Genomic DNA, 12,229 nt, shown 5'->3' with positions numbered 1-12,229 from the left:
CAGGTGTGGTGGTCAGCCTTTTATATTGCCTGTTGCAGGTACTACCAGGTTTCCCACCACAGAGCCCACTGTGGTGTACCATTGTGCTTATATTACATTTAAGGTACCAGGACAATACACACATCATTACATAACATAAACAAATTCCCAAACTATAAATTAAAAAGCAAAGTTAAAGATTGCGCGTGTGGAACTCATGATGCCACAACAATGGGGATTTAATGGACCAGAAATCCCCACTAACAGCGCAACTCAGAATTCCAGTCGTGACACGGCCAAACCAGAACTATTGTAACAGAATGCATAACCTCGAGCTTTGTGTTTCTAAACAGCAAAACAGGTAAATTTATGAAAAAGTAGCTCTGGTGCAACACTCACCTGCTCATGGTCTCGCAGTATCGAAAGATTGCCTCTTTGGTAATTAGCCGATTTGTTTTTCTCATTTCAGCCAGGACTGCAGTCATCCAATCTTCAACCCGCCCCTCCGCGGCTGTAGCCTGCCTGAATTCCATCACCTCCCCTTCAGCCGAGATCATTGCTGCTGCCAAAATCTCATTCTCATTACCCACTTGGAACCTCAACGACGCAATGTTATCATACATCTGAAACATTCGATGGCCAATCAGCTCACAGAACCTGAATATACTAAGTTACCACAATAATCAAAATACTCTCCAGTTATTTTACCGGTGACGACTTTTCTCTTTTCCACCAATATTTTTAAGAGGAGGCAGAGATTTCGAGCATAGCTTAGCAATAAAGGGCATCGCTTACCACCCTAAACAGTGGAACTGCCTGTGCCAGCTGAGCTTCCAGCAGCAGCACCACCTCATTCGCTTCTCAGGAACTTAAAACCTTCAAAACAGAACTCAAGCACACTATCACACTTTAACAAGCAGGAAATTCCCCCTGTAATGCATAGGTTCGAGATGGTGACATCTCCTGCAGACATGTTTGCTTGGGACAGTCTCGCTGTCCACAAACTCCCACCCCGACACACAACCTCGCTCTGTCCACAAACTCCCACATAGAAAAATAGAAACATAGAAAATAGGTGCAGGAATAGGCCATTGGGCCCTTCGAACCTGCACCACCATTCAATAAGATCATGGCTGATCATTCCCTCAGTACCCCTTTCCTGCTTTCTCTCCATACCCCTTTAGCCGTAAGGGTCACATCTAACTCCCTTTTGAATATATTTAAAGAACTGGCCTCAACAACTTTCTGTGGTAGAGAATTCCACAGGTTCACCACTCTCTGGGTGAAGAAGTTTCTCCTCATCTCGGTCCTAAATGGCTTACCCCTTATCCTTAGACTGTGACCCCTGGTTCTGGACTTTCCCAACATCGGGAACGTTCTTCCTGCATCTAACCTGTCCAGTCCCGTCAGAATTTTATATTTTATACTGCAGTCCCGACACACAACCTCGTTCTGCCATATCCCAGTCTAGCCTTATTTATTGATTTAATTAATTAAAGTCTTTATTCAATGATTATGTAGTTATATTAGTTTAACTAGTTAAGCTATAAGTTTAACACAGTACTGTATAGCTTCCTGCACCTAGTTGAAACCACAGTCCTAGGTTAGTGAGAAAACAAACAATACCCACCAACCAATCACCTACCTGTCCTTGTATTTGGGGGAATTGTTGTAGGTGCCACTGCCACTGATACTGCCTCCAATTAGGTCCTTCCCCCTCTTCTCCCAATTCCTACTCTTTCCAAATTCCCAACTAAAACACTCCGGTTAAGTGCACCGGACTTTAAGACATTCTGTGCAGAGCACAAAACGAAATTACCTTTATCATGTGCTCCTGGACAGCTTCAGGGTCACTGCTCCCCAGGATACTCAGTAATTCATCATCCGAAATGAAGAAAAACCTTGGGAAGGCATTCCGCTTGGAATCCAGATAGTCAGTGAGGCTCTTCTGACATTTCTCCAGGCCATCGCACAGGTTCTTGAGATTTGTGAGGCGATTCGAAGCCTGGCAACATTTGTTTATACCTGGTTCCTTCACAGTCTCGGACATTATCTAACAACATGACAAACCAACATCGGGGGAAAAACAGTAAGAAATCTCTCAGAACAAGTTCATCATTTGTATTGAAACGGTTCTGAAAACACATGCAAACAGAATTGTATTTTGCTGCAACAATGTCACTGGGCCCCGGAATTCCCGAGTCTTCAATGCCTCGGTGGAGCTCCTGCCCCCAATATCCAAGGGCGCTAAGCCTGCCACAGACTCCAGGGGCAGCTGCTTTACACAACATTGGGCGGGACAAGGTTGTGAGTTCCGAAGATACACAGGAGAAGGGTGCTGGGAAAGGGCACAAGCGATGGGCATGGTGAAGAAACCAGGGAATGTTTTGTAATAAATCCCTGAAATTATTAATGTTGCAACTGTTTGGTGTTTGATTATCTTAGAATCAGATAAATTTACCGCACGGAAGGAGGCCATTCGGCTCATCGTGTCCACGTCAGCCAACCAAGAGCTATCCAGCCTAATCCCACTTTCCAGCACTCGGTCCGTAGCCCTGTAGGTTACGACACATCCAAGTACTTTTTAAATGTGGTGAGGGTTTCTGCCTCTACCACCCTTTCAGGCAGTGAGTTCCAGACCCCCACCACCCTCTGGGTGAAGAAAATTCCCCTCAAATCCCCTCTAAACCATCTACCAATTACTTTAAATCTATGCCCCCTCGTTGTTGACCCCTCTGCTAAGGGAAATAGGTCCTTCCTGTCACTCTATCTAGGTCCTTCATAATTTTATACAACTCAATAAGGTCTCCCCTCAGCTTCTCTGTTCCAAAGAAAACATAACCAGCCTATCCAATCTTTCCTGATAGCTAAAATTCTCCAGTCCAGGCAACATCCTCGTAAATCTCCTCTGCATCCTTTCTAGTGCAATCACATCTTTCCTGTAATGTGGTGACCAGAACTGCAAGCAATATTCCAGCTGTGGCCTAACTAGTGTTTTATACAGTTCAAGTATAGTCTCCCTGCTCTTGTATTCTATGCCTCAGCTAATAAAGGCAAGTATTCCGTATGCCTTCTTAACCACTTTATCGATCTGGCCTGCTACCTTCAGGGATCTGTGGACCTGCACTCCAAGGACAATGTGGAGCAGGCACTGTGTCGACGGTGAGGCTCGTGATGTGACCATAGACAAGTTGAGGAGGCTAATCTTTGAAGAGCTGAGACCCGAGAACAATATCAGTCTGAGCCTCTGTGACGGTCCCGAAAGGGTTTGGCTCTCGGCTGTCGAGCAGCCATTGCTTCCTGTTTCTGCTGGGCCTGCTGGTCCTCACCATTCTCTTTTTCCAAACTCTTCCTGCTTCCCCGACTGTTTCTGGTAGGGCATCCCATACCCGAATAACTCTCCAAGTAAAACAATAATCCTATTTCTCCCTTTCTTCTTTTAGGGGTGTTCTCTATAGTTAACAACTTACCCACCCATGGAAATCATTTACTTATCAAACCTCCTCACACCTTTAAACATTTGCTCTGATTGTTAGGCAGAAACAAATTTATGCAGCATGCACATTAAACAGATTTTACTTTCCACTTCATTAGTCCTGAGGCATTTTGTAGTCAATCTGGAGAGTCAATGTCAAAATGTAAAGCACATGCACCTGTGTATTATTCCCAATAGCCTTAGTGCTGTTGTTTCTTTAATTTGGAAAGCTAAAAGCCTCCTTACTATCCCAGCAAACCAGGACAAAAACATGCTGGAAATGCACGATTATAATATAAGATAGCCATTAATAAATCCAATGTGGAATTCAGAAGAAACTTCTTTAAGAAACATAAGCATAAGAAACATAAGAATTAGGAACAGGAGTAGGCCATCTAGCCCCTCGAGCCTGCTCCACCATTCAATAAGATCATGGCTGATCTGGCCGTGGACTCAGCTCCACTTACCCGCCCGCTCCCCATAACCCTTAATTCCCTTATTGGTTAAAAATCTATCTATCTGTGATTTGAATACATTCAATGAGCTAGCCTCAACTGCTTCCTTGGGCAGAGAATTCCACAGATTCACAACCCTCTGGGAGAAGAAATTCCTTCTCAACTCGGTTTTAAATTGGCTCCCCCGTATTTTGAGGTTGTGCCCCCTAGTTCTCGTCTCCCCGACCAGTGGAAACAACCTCTCTGCCTCTATCTTATCCATCCCTTTCATTATTTTAAATGTTTCTATAAGATCACCCCTCATCCTTCTGAACTCCAACGAGTGAAGACCCAGTCTACTCAATCTATCATCATAAGGTAACCCCCTCATCTCTTTACCCAGAGAGTGGTGAGAATGTGGAACTCGCTGCCACAGGGAGTGATTGAGACGAATAATATCGAGACATTTCAGGGGAAGCTGGATAAATACACGGAGAAAGGAATAGAAGGATTTGCTGATAGGGTGGGATAAACCAGGAGGTTCCTGTGGAGCATAAATACAGGTACAACGTCCGAAATCCAGTATCCTCGGGACTGAATCTGTGCCGGTTTTTGTTTTATTCCGGATTTCAGACAAGGAAATCAATATTGTGAAATCGGGAATCCTCAACTGAATCCATGCCTGGGTTTTGAGCGAAGAGGTCCGAAACCCGGCAAAACCCGAAATCCGGCACAGATTCGGGATAGGATTCTGGATTTCAGACTTGATTTTCTTGTCTGGAATCCTCGACCGAATCTGTGCTGGATTTTGGGTTTTGCCTCAAAAATATCCAGTTTTCGGACAATAATTCCGGATTCCGGACAACTCCATCAGCTATGCGCAAAGTGTCTGGTTTTGGGAGTTCCGGATTCGGGACGTTGCACCTGTACTAGCAAAGTGGCTGCAGGATCAGAGAGACCTGGGGGTGTATATGCACAAATCTTTGAAGGTGGCAGGACATGTTGAAAAAGCATATGGGATCCTGGGCTTTATTAATAGAGGCAGAGAGTACAAAAGCAAGGAAGTCGTGCTAAACCTTGATAATGAAAGATGTCAAGGCCTTAGAGATGGGTGCAGAGCAGAAAATGCTGCCACCTGCAGAGAGAAAGAGAGTTAACATTTCAGGTCTGTGGCCCTTTGACATAACTGGATGATGTTACAGATGTAATAGGTTTTAAGCAAGTGCAGAGGCAGGGCAAGGGGAAGGAGGAGGGGAGGAAAGGTCTGTAATTGGGTGGAAGATAGGAAGATCACATGACAGAATGGATAATGGGGCAATGCAAAAGAGGGTGTTAATGGGAGAAGTAAAGAAGCAATAGGTGGATCGAGGGGGTGTAAATCATTACCAGCACTTGCTGCTCGATAAAATGGGGGCCGTGGTTATGATCGGAAATTGTTGAACTCGATGTTGAGTCCCGAAGGCTGTAAAGTGCCTAATCGAAAGATGAGGTGCTGTTCCTCGAGCTTGCGTTGAGCTTCATTGGAACAGTGTCGGAGACTGAGGACAGAGGTCAGAGTGGGAGTGGAGTGGGGAATTAAATTGGGGGAGGATGATCCGTTAAATGTGGAGGCTGGAGGGGTGGACAGTGAGGACAAGTGGAACCCTATCGTGGTTCGAGGAGGGAGGGGAAGGGGTGAGAGCAGAAGTGCGAGAAACGGGACTGACACGGTCGAGGGCCATGTTAACCACAGCACAGGGAATCCTCGGTTGAGGAAAAGGGAAGACATATCGGAAGCACTTGTGTGGAAGGTGGCTTCGTCAGAACAGATGTGACGGAGACGGAGAAACTGGGAGAATGGAATAAAATCCTTACAGGATGTGCGGTAGGAAGTGTAGTTCAGGTAGCTGTGGGAGTCAGTGGGCCTATCATTGATATTGATTGACAGCCTATTGCCAGAACTGGAGATAGAAACGTTGAGGAAGGGAAGGGAAGAGTCGGAGATGGACCATGTGAAGGTGAGGGATGGGTGGAAATTTGAAGCAAAGCATTTTAACAAGTTCAGGGCCAGAGCAGGAAACGGCACCAATACAGTCATCAATGTACCAGAAAAAGAGGTGAGGGACGGGACCTGAGAAGGTCTGGAACAAGGAATATTCAATGCAATCCATGAAAAGGCAGACATAGCTAGGACCCATGCAGGTTCCCATAGCAAAACTTTTATTTGGAAGAACTGAGTGAGCAAAAGGAGTTGTTCAATGTCAGAACAAGTTCAACAAGGAGGAGGAGAGTGGTGGATGGGGATTGGTTGGGCCTTGGAACATTTGGCTCAGTTCCCATGGACTTTAATGACAAATATTGGATACAAGGACAAATCTCTGCTGCAAGTTCAACAGCCTGTTTGTAAAGATGGGAGTGGCCCAGATGAACTGATGGACAGAAAATCCCAACCGATCAAAGGGGGGTTGCTTTATAAACAAACTCCTTTGGGAAACAATGTCCCGAGAAGTTGACTCCCAACTGGTGAATAGCAGGAGATGGCTGGCCCATTGTCTGTGGGGAAATGAGCCAGTTAACTAGATCGGTTTGGAGATCAAAAGCCATCACTGACCATTAAGGACATGAAAACATATCAAGAAGACATCAAACCTGAAGCACCTTTTGTTACCACGGAGGCCAGGCCCCAGAAGGCAGGAAGAGGCCACAAAGGACTCGAGTGGATGACCCATCCAAACCTGGGGGGAGGTTTGGAAACCAAGCCCCAAGGCCCTGTGTCCATTAAAACACGGACAGCGGTCTGTGTATTGGAGGGGTATATCAAAGAGCCGTTTTGGATAGTTCTCTCTCTCTCTCGCTACTTGGCTCACCTCATCGCTCTCACCCAGAAACCAGCACTCTGCCACGGGACGGAAGGACAGAACATCACGAAGAGCTGAACCTTGCTTTTTCACCCCAATATGGACCGCAACTCAAACTGGGACTGGAATACTGCATCGGCGGTACAGGACCAGGAACCACGGCGTACGGGAAGCTGCAGCTAGTCCGCGGGCAATCGGGGTGAGCACTGTCCACATCTACACATCCTTAAGACCACTTAGTGAAGGGGCGTTTTATGTCCGAGCCAAACCATACGGCTTTAGTCTGCGAAGGTTTTTTTCTTGTGTACTGTATATTATATGTTATGCTGTGGTAACTTGACACGGCAAGGGGCTTGTTAGACAAGCCAGGGTTATACGTTTGTACTGTATTACACCATTGTGTACTGTTTTACTAGTGGTGCGGCTGAATTTTATTAAACACTATACGGTTGAGCCCGAAAAACGTCCGTGCCAGATCTGTCCCGATCGCCCAGAACTTGTAGTAGGAGGTGTGTTTCGGTACGCCCGAGCAAACCACTTACAGCCTCTGTCCAAGGAAGAAGCAGCACACACTCAGGCTGTCCTGGTGGGGATGGAGATGTAGAGGGATTGGACGTCCATTGTAAAGTCCTGTCCCCTCAGTACAGATTCACACGAGGCATGTAGTGAAGTCAAGGTCACTCTGGACCTGCACCTTTATTTCACAGCTCTGGAATGCTGCACTTGCCTGAGACCTGTCCTTATATACCTGTCTCTTGCAAGTGCACCCCTGGTGGTAAGGTATGCTGGAGGTTACAGGTCATATCTTATTACAGTCATGTATAGCATGTTAGGATACAGTTATATATAATAATGTAAGATACATGACACATAGTGAAAAGGAGACGTTGGGGCCAGGAAACTAGAAACTATTAAAGTGACGGAGGGCGTTGGAAGAATCGCGGACGTAGGTTGGAAGAGACTTGACTCACTCAATCTCAGGAGCAGCTTTGGCTGGAAGCTAGTATCACCTACCAGCGTAGCTGCAGACTGGCTGAACCAAAAAGAAGATGGGGAGCAAAATCACAATTTTTAAAATCCAAAATCATTTATTTAATTTCATCTTAGCATCCGTACAGTTTTAAGTACCTACCTTTTTGAATATTCTATCAATGTTATCAAACTTCTTTGCTTCCTCCGGCAGTTGTGATCGGATATCACCACCAATGAAGATGCTCTCCAGGTACATCCATTTCCTCTGCACCACTAACCAAACCTGCACAAGACATTGATCAATCACTGCCGGCTGAAAGGTCCACGCTACAGTTACTGTCCCTGCAAAAATATCACTTCGTCACTGAGACAAACAACAACCTGCATTTATATAGCGCCTTTAATGTAGTGAAACGCCCCAAGGCGCTTCACAGGGGTATTATGAGATAAAAATTTGACACCGAGCTACATAAGTAGAAATTAGCGCAGGTGGCTTGGTCAAAGAGGGAGGTTTTAAGGAGTGTCTTGGAGGAGGAAAGAGAGGTAGAGAAGCGGAGAGGTTTAGGGAGGAATTCCAGAGCTTGGGGCCCAGGCAACAGAAGGCACGGCCACCGATGGTGGAGTGATTATAATCAGGGATGGTCAGGAGGGCAGAATTAGAGGAGCGCAGACATCTCGGGGGGGTTTGTGGGGCTGGAGGAGTGATCTGATCGAAGTTTACAAGGCATTAAGGAGAACAGATAGGATAGATAAAAACCATTCCTGCTGGTTGGGGGGGTCTGGGACTAGGGAACAAAGTCTAAAAATTAGAGCCAGACCTTTCAGGAGTGAAGTTAGGAAACACTTCTACACACAAAGGCAAACGGCAATTGATGCTAGATCAATTGTTAATTTTAAATCTGAGACTGATAGATCTTTGCTAACCAAAGGTATTAAGGGATATGGGGCAAAGGCATATGGAGTTAGGTTGCAGATCCACCACGATCTAACTAAATGGCGGAACAGGCTTGAGGGGCTGAATGGCCTCCTTCTGTTCCTATAAACACAACTTTTCAGTCCTGTGCAACAGAGCTGGAACTACAAGCAAATGCTGAACATCTGAAATAAAAACAGAGAATGCTGGAAATATACAGCAGTCTGGCAATTCTGGAGAGAAAATGCAGATTACCGATCTGGGTGTGGAGGCTATATCAGAGCTGGAAGGGCAACTGTTCTAAAATTAATCTCAACAATTAACCAAAAATGTGAACAATCAGTAAATGTAACTGAAGATAAATAGGTGCTCTCATGTTTTCAAAAGGCTGGAGCAATGTGTTGTATTTCTGATTTTGGAGATGATTCCATGTTGTAAGGTGGGAGCTGGAACTTAGTGGCACCCAACCCCAGCTCTAGGTTCCTCACCGCAATCACTTCACCGATTAGGGACAGGTTTCCCTCCCACTCCTGCACTGCACCCAGGAAAGGACCCACAAATCTGCTTCCAGACATGCTCTGCAGATTCATGGCATTGTCATCGAGTATCTGAAGTATTTCGTCCACCGATCCCAGAATGTAGCCTCGATCCTGAGTTCCTTTGTAATACTTCTGCACAGTAAATTTCATGGTTTCCCAGGTATCCACAATCTCCTTGACGCCCTGTGTACAAAAGGACAGGTATACCCAGCAATTATAGAGTCTTGCAGTGAACCATATTTTACTTTTCCACAGTTAGCCAACCACACGTCAGCAAACTCTATCACTGTACTGACAAACATAGAGGCACACTGGTAAACTCCAGCCAGCTATGTCTACTATAAATTAACATTTCTTAAAAGTGCAGTATTTTTAAACCATTCTTATAAAATAAACCACTTTTGTACAAAGTCTGGTATAAATACTTGTGCATCGGAGAATTATTGCAGCATCAACCACGTGTAACTTGAGGCATTTGTGGGAGAAGGAGTTCAGTAAACTCAGCAATCTGTAACGTGTATGTGCCATTTGAAGGTGTCAGTAATGGTGACACTATGCCTCATTAATATTATCATTAATATTATTCCATCTTCCCATGCTCCCAGTCGGCAGCTGTGCTTAGAGCAAGCACGGGAAGGAGAAAAGGCATTTCAGTGTTGCAGCCCTGATCCCCTCTCAGAGATCCCCACTCCTCTCTCCCATCTTCCTGACCTCTCCCCAGCCCCCCTCTCCCCGTCCCCCCTCTCCCCAGCCCCCCTCTCCCCGTCCCCCCCTCTCCCCCCTCCCCGTCCCCCCCTCTCCCCCTCTCCCCAGCCCCCCTCTCCCCAGCCCCCCTCTCCCCGTCCCCCCCTCTCCCCGTCCCCCCCGTCCCCCCTCTCCCCCTCTCCCCGTCCCCCCCTCTCCCCGTCCCCCCTCTCCCCGTCCCCCCTCTCCGTCTCCCCGCTCCCCAGCCCCCCTCTCCCCGTCCCCCCCTCTCCCCTCTCCCCCTCTCCCCGTCCCCCCCTCTCCCCGTCCCCCCTCTCCCCGTCCCCCCTCTCCGTCTCCCCGCTCCCCAGCCCCCCTCTCCCCGTCCCCCCCTCTCCCTGTCCCCCCTCTCCCCGTTCCCCCTCTCCCCGTTCCCCCTCTCCCCAGCCCCTCTCCCCAGAAGTTTTGAAAGCACAGCTCACCTTCTCAATGCCAAGTTCTTTGATGGCAGCAGTCACAATTGTGCCGATGACTTCACTGTGTTTGTGCAGTTGCATAGCAAACATATTCTGCAGTGTAAACGTTTCAGTTCGCATCTCAAACTCCGTTTCTGTACTCGCCATTAAAGTTCTCCAGTGCCTATAAAATAAATTATACTCATAAGAACTACACAACTGCCTGGTGGAACACTCGAGCTGCGGGGGCAGGGGGAGGGGAGGGGCTCTTGGGCCGTGGGGGTGAGGGCAATTGTGTCGCGGGGAGGGGGCGAGCACACGAGCTTGCTTGCTTACCACTGTTTATATTTTCATCAAAGCAGTCTGAAGCAGAAAGGCTCATGAAACTAACCTCTCTCTTAATGCCTCATGTTTCAAGTCCAATAATAAAGGAATGGAATCCTTAAATTCTTTCATCTGAGATTCCAGACAGAAACCAACTGAGAGGGTGCGGACCTCTTTTGGGAGCTTTCTGAAAGCCTTCAAAAACCCATCAATTCCTTCTTGAAGCAGCTGCACATTTAGATCCACCCATAAAGTCTCAGACCATTCCGCTTTGGCAATCTAGAAAATGGCAACAGGTTAATAGCCCAACTTTAGAAGGACCTAATGACACAGGAAAACTATCCAGAAAAAAACCATCACCGGCACAATCAACATTTTACATTGCTAACTCCAACCCTGATCATAGAATGATACAGCACAGAGAGAGGCCATTCGACCCATCGTGCCTGTGCCAGCTCTTTGAAAGAGCGATCCGTTTAGTCCCACTGACCCACGCTCTTTCCCCATAGTCCTGCACAATTTTCCCCTTCAAGTATTTATCCAATTGCCGTTTGAAAAGTTACTCTTGAATCTGCTCCCACCTTGCAAACAGCGCGATCCAGATCACAACAACTGTTAACGTACTCCAGGCCTCACCAGCGCTTAGAGGTTTCAAGAAATGATTATTTTAGTTGGATTGTTACTATAGCTAAGTCCAAATATGTGCTTAAATATTCTTTTTATGAAAAAAATCTATAACCGATTTGCAATAATAAATTTGCAGACATATAGAAAATACCAGCAGAAACCAGAACAGCAAGAGCAGGGGCACAACAACGAGCATTCTTATAGCGCCTTTAACGTAGTAAAACAGTGTTATCAAACGGCATCATACGGAGCCACATAAGGAGATATTAGGGCAGGTGACCAAAAGCTTGGTCAAAGAGTTAGGTTTTCAGGAGAATGAGATAGAGAGGTTTAGGGAGGGAATTCCAGAGTTTAGGGCCTTGGCAGCTAAAGGCACGGCCGCCAATGGTGGGACAATGATAATCGGGGATACGCAAGAGCCCAAAATTGGAGGAGTGCAGAAATCTCAGAGAGTGGTTGGGTTAGAGGAGATTGCTAAACAGGGAGGGGACGAGGCCATACAATGATCAGAATTTAAAAATTGAGGTGTTGCCGGACCAGGAGCCAATGTAGGTCAGCGAACAGAGAGGTGAACGGGACTGGGTGTGAATTAGGATATGGACAGGAGAGTTTCGGATGAACTGAAATTTACATAGGGTAGAATGTGGGAGGCCGGCCGGGAGAGCACTGGAATAGTCCAGTCTGGAGGTAACAAAGGCAAGGATGAGGGTTTCAGTAGTGGATGAGCTGAGGTAGAGGCGGAAACGGGCGATCTTGGTGATGGAGGCGCTATATGGGCCGGAAGCTCAGCTCAGGGTCAAATAAAATTGCAAAGGGTCTGGTTCAGTCTCAGTGCCCAAGGAGAGGGATGGGTTTTGTGGCGGGGACCAAAGACAATGGCTTCGTTCTTCCCAATATTTAACTGGAAGGAATTTCTGCTCATCCAATATTGGATGTCGGACGAGGAGCGTGACAAATCAGAGGCAGTGGCGGGGTCGAGAGAGGTGGTGG

The 12,229-nt window shown here is 46.8% G+C and overlaps 1 protein-coding gene across 2 annotated transcripts in view; it reads right to left on the bottom strand.

Moving 5' to 3' along the window:
- Positions 1–12,229, bottom strand: part of dnah10 (dynein axonemal heavy chain 10) — a 397,024-nt gene that overhangs the window by 256,541 nt on the left and 128,254 nt on the right. For both annotated transcript variants that reach the window (XM_070888200.1, XM_070888202.1), the window contains exons 24-29: positions 10,680–10,891; positions 10,316–10,472; positions 9,099–9,332; positions 7,858–7,980; positions 1,799–2,032; positions 379–602 (exon numbers count right to left, since the gene is read on the bottom strand). In XM_070888200.1, coding sequence (XP_070744301.1) covers positions 379–602; positions 1,799–2,032; positions 7,858–7,980; positions 9,099–9,332; positions 10,316–10,472; positions 10,680–10,891 — 1,184 coding nt within the window. The remainder of the gene's footprint in view (positions 1–378; positions 603–1,798; positions 2,033–7,857; positions 7,981–9,098; positions 9,333–10,315; positions 10,473–10,679; positions 10,892–12,229) is intronic.

This window comes from Pristiophorus japonicus, chromosome 8, assembly GCF_044704955.1.
Source record: "Pristiophorus japonicus isolate sPriJap1 chromosome 8, sPriJap1.hap1, whole genome shotgun sequence".
Classification (NCBI taxonomy): Eukaryota; Metazoa; Chordata; class Chondrichthyes; family Pristiophoridae; genus Pristiophorus; species Pristiophorus japonicus.
Note: the sequence above shows the minus strand (reverse complement) of the source record. Positions and strands in the feature narration are given on the sequence as shown.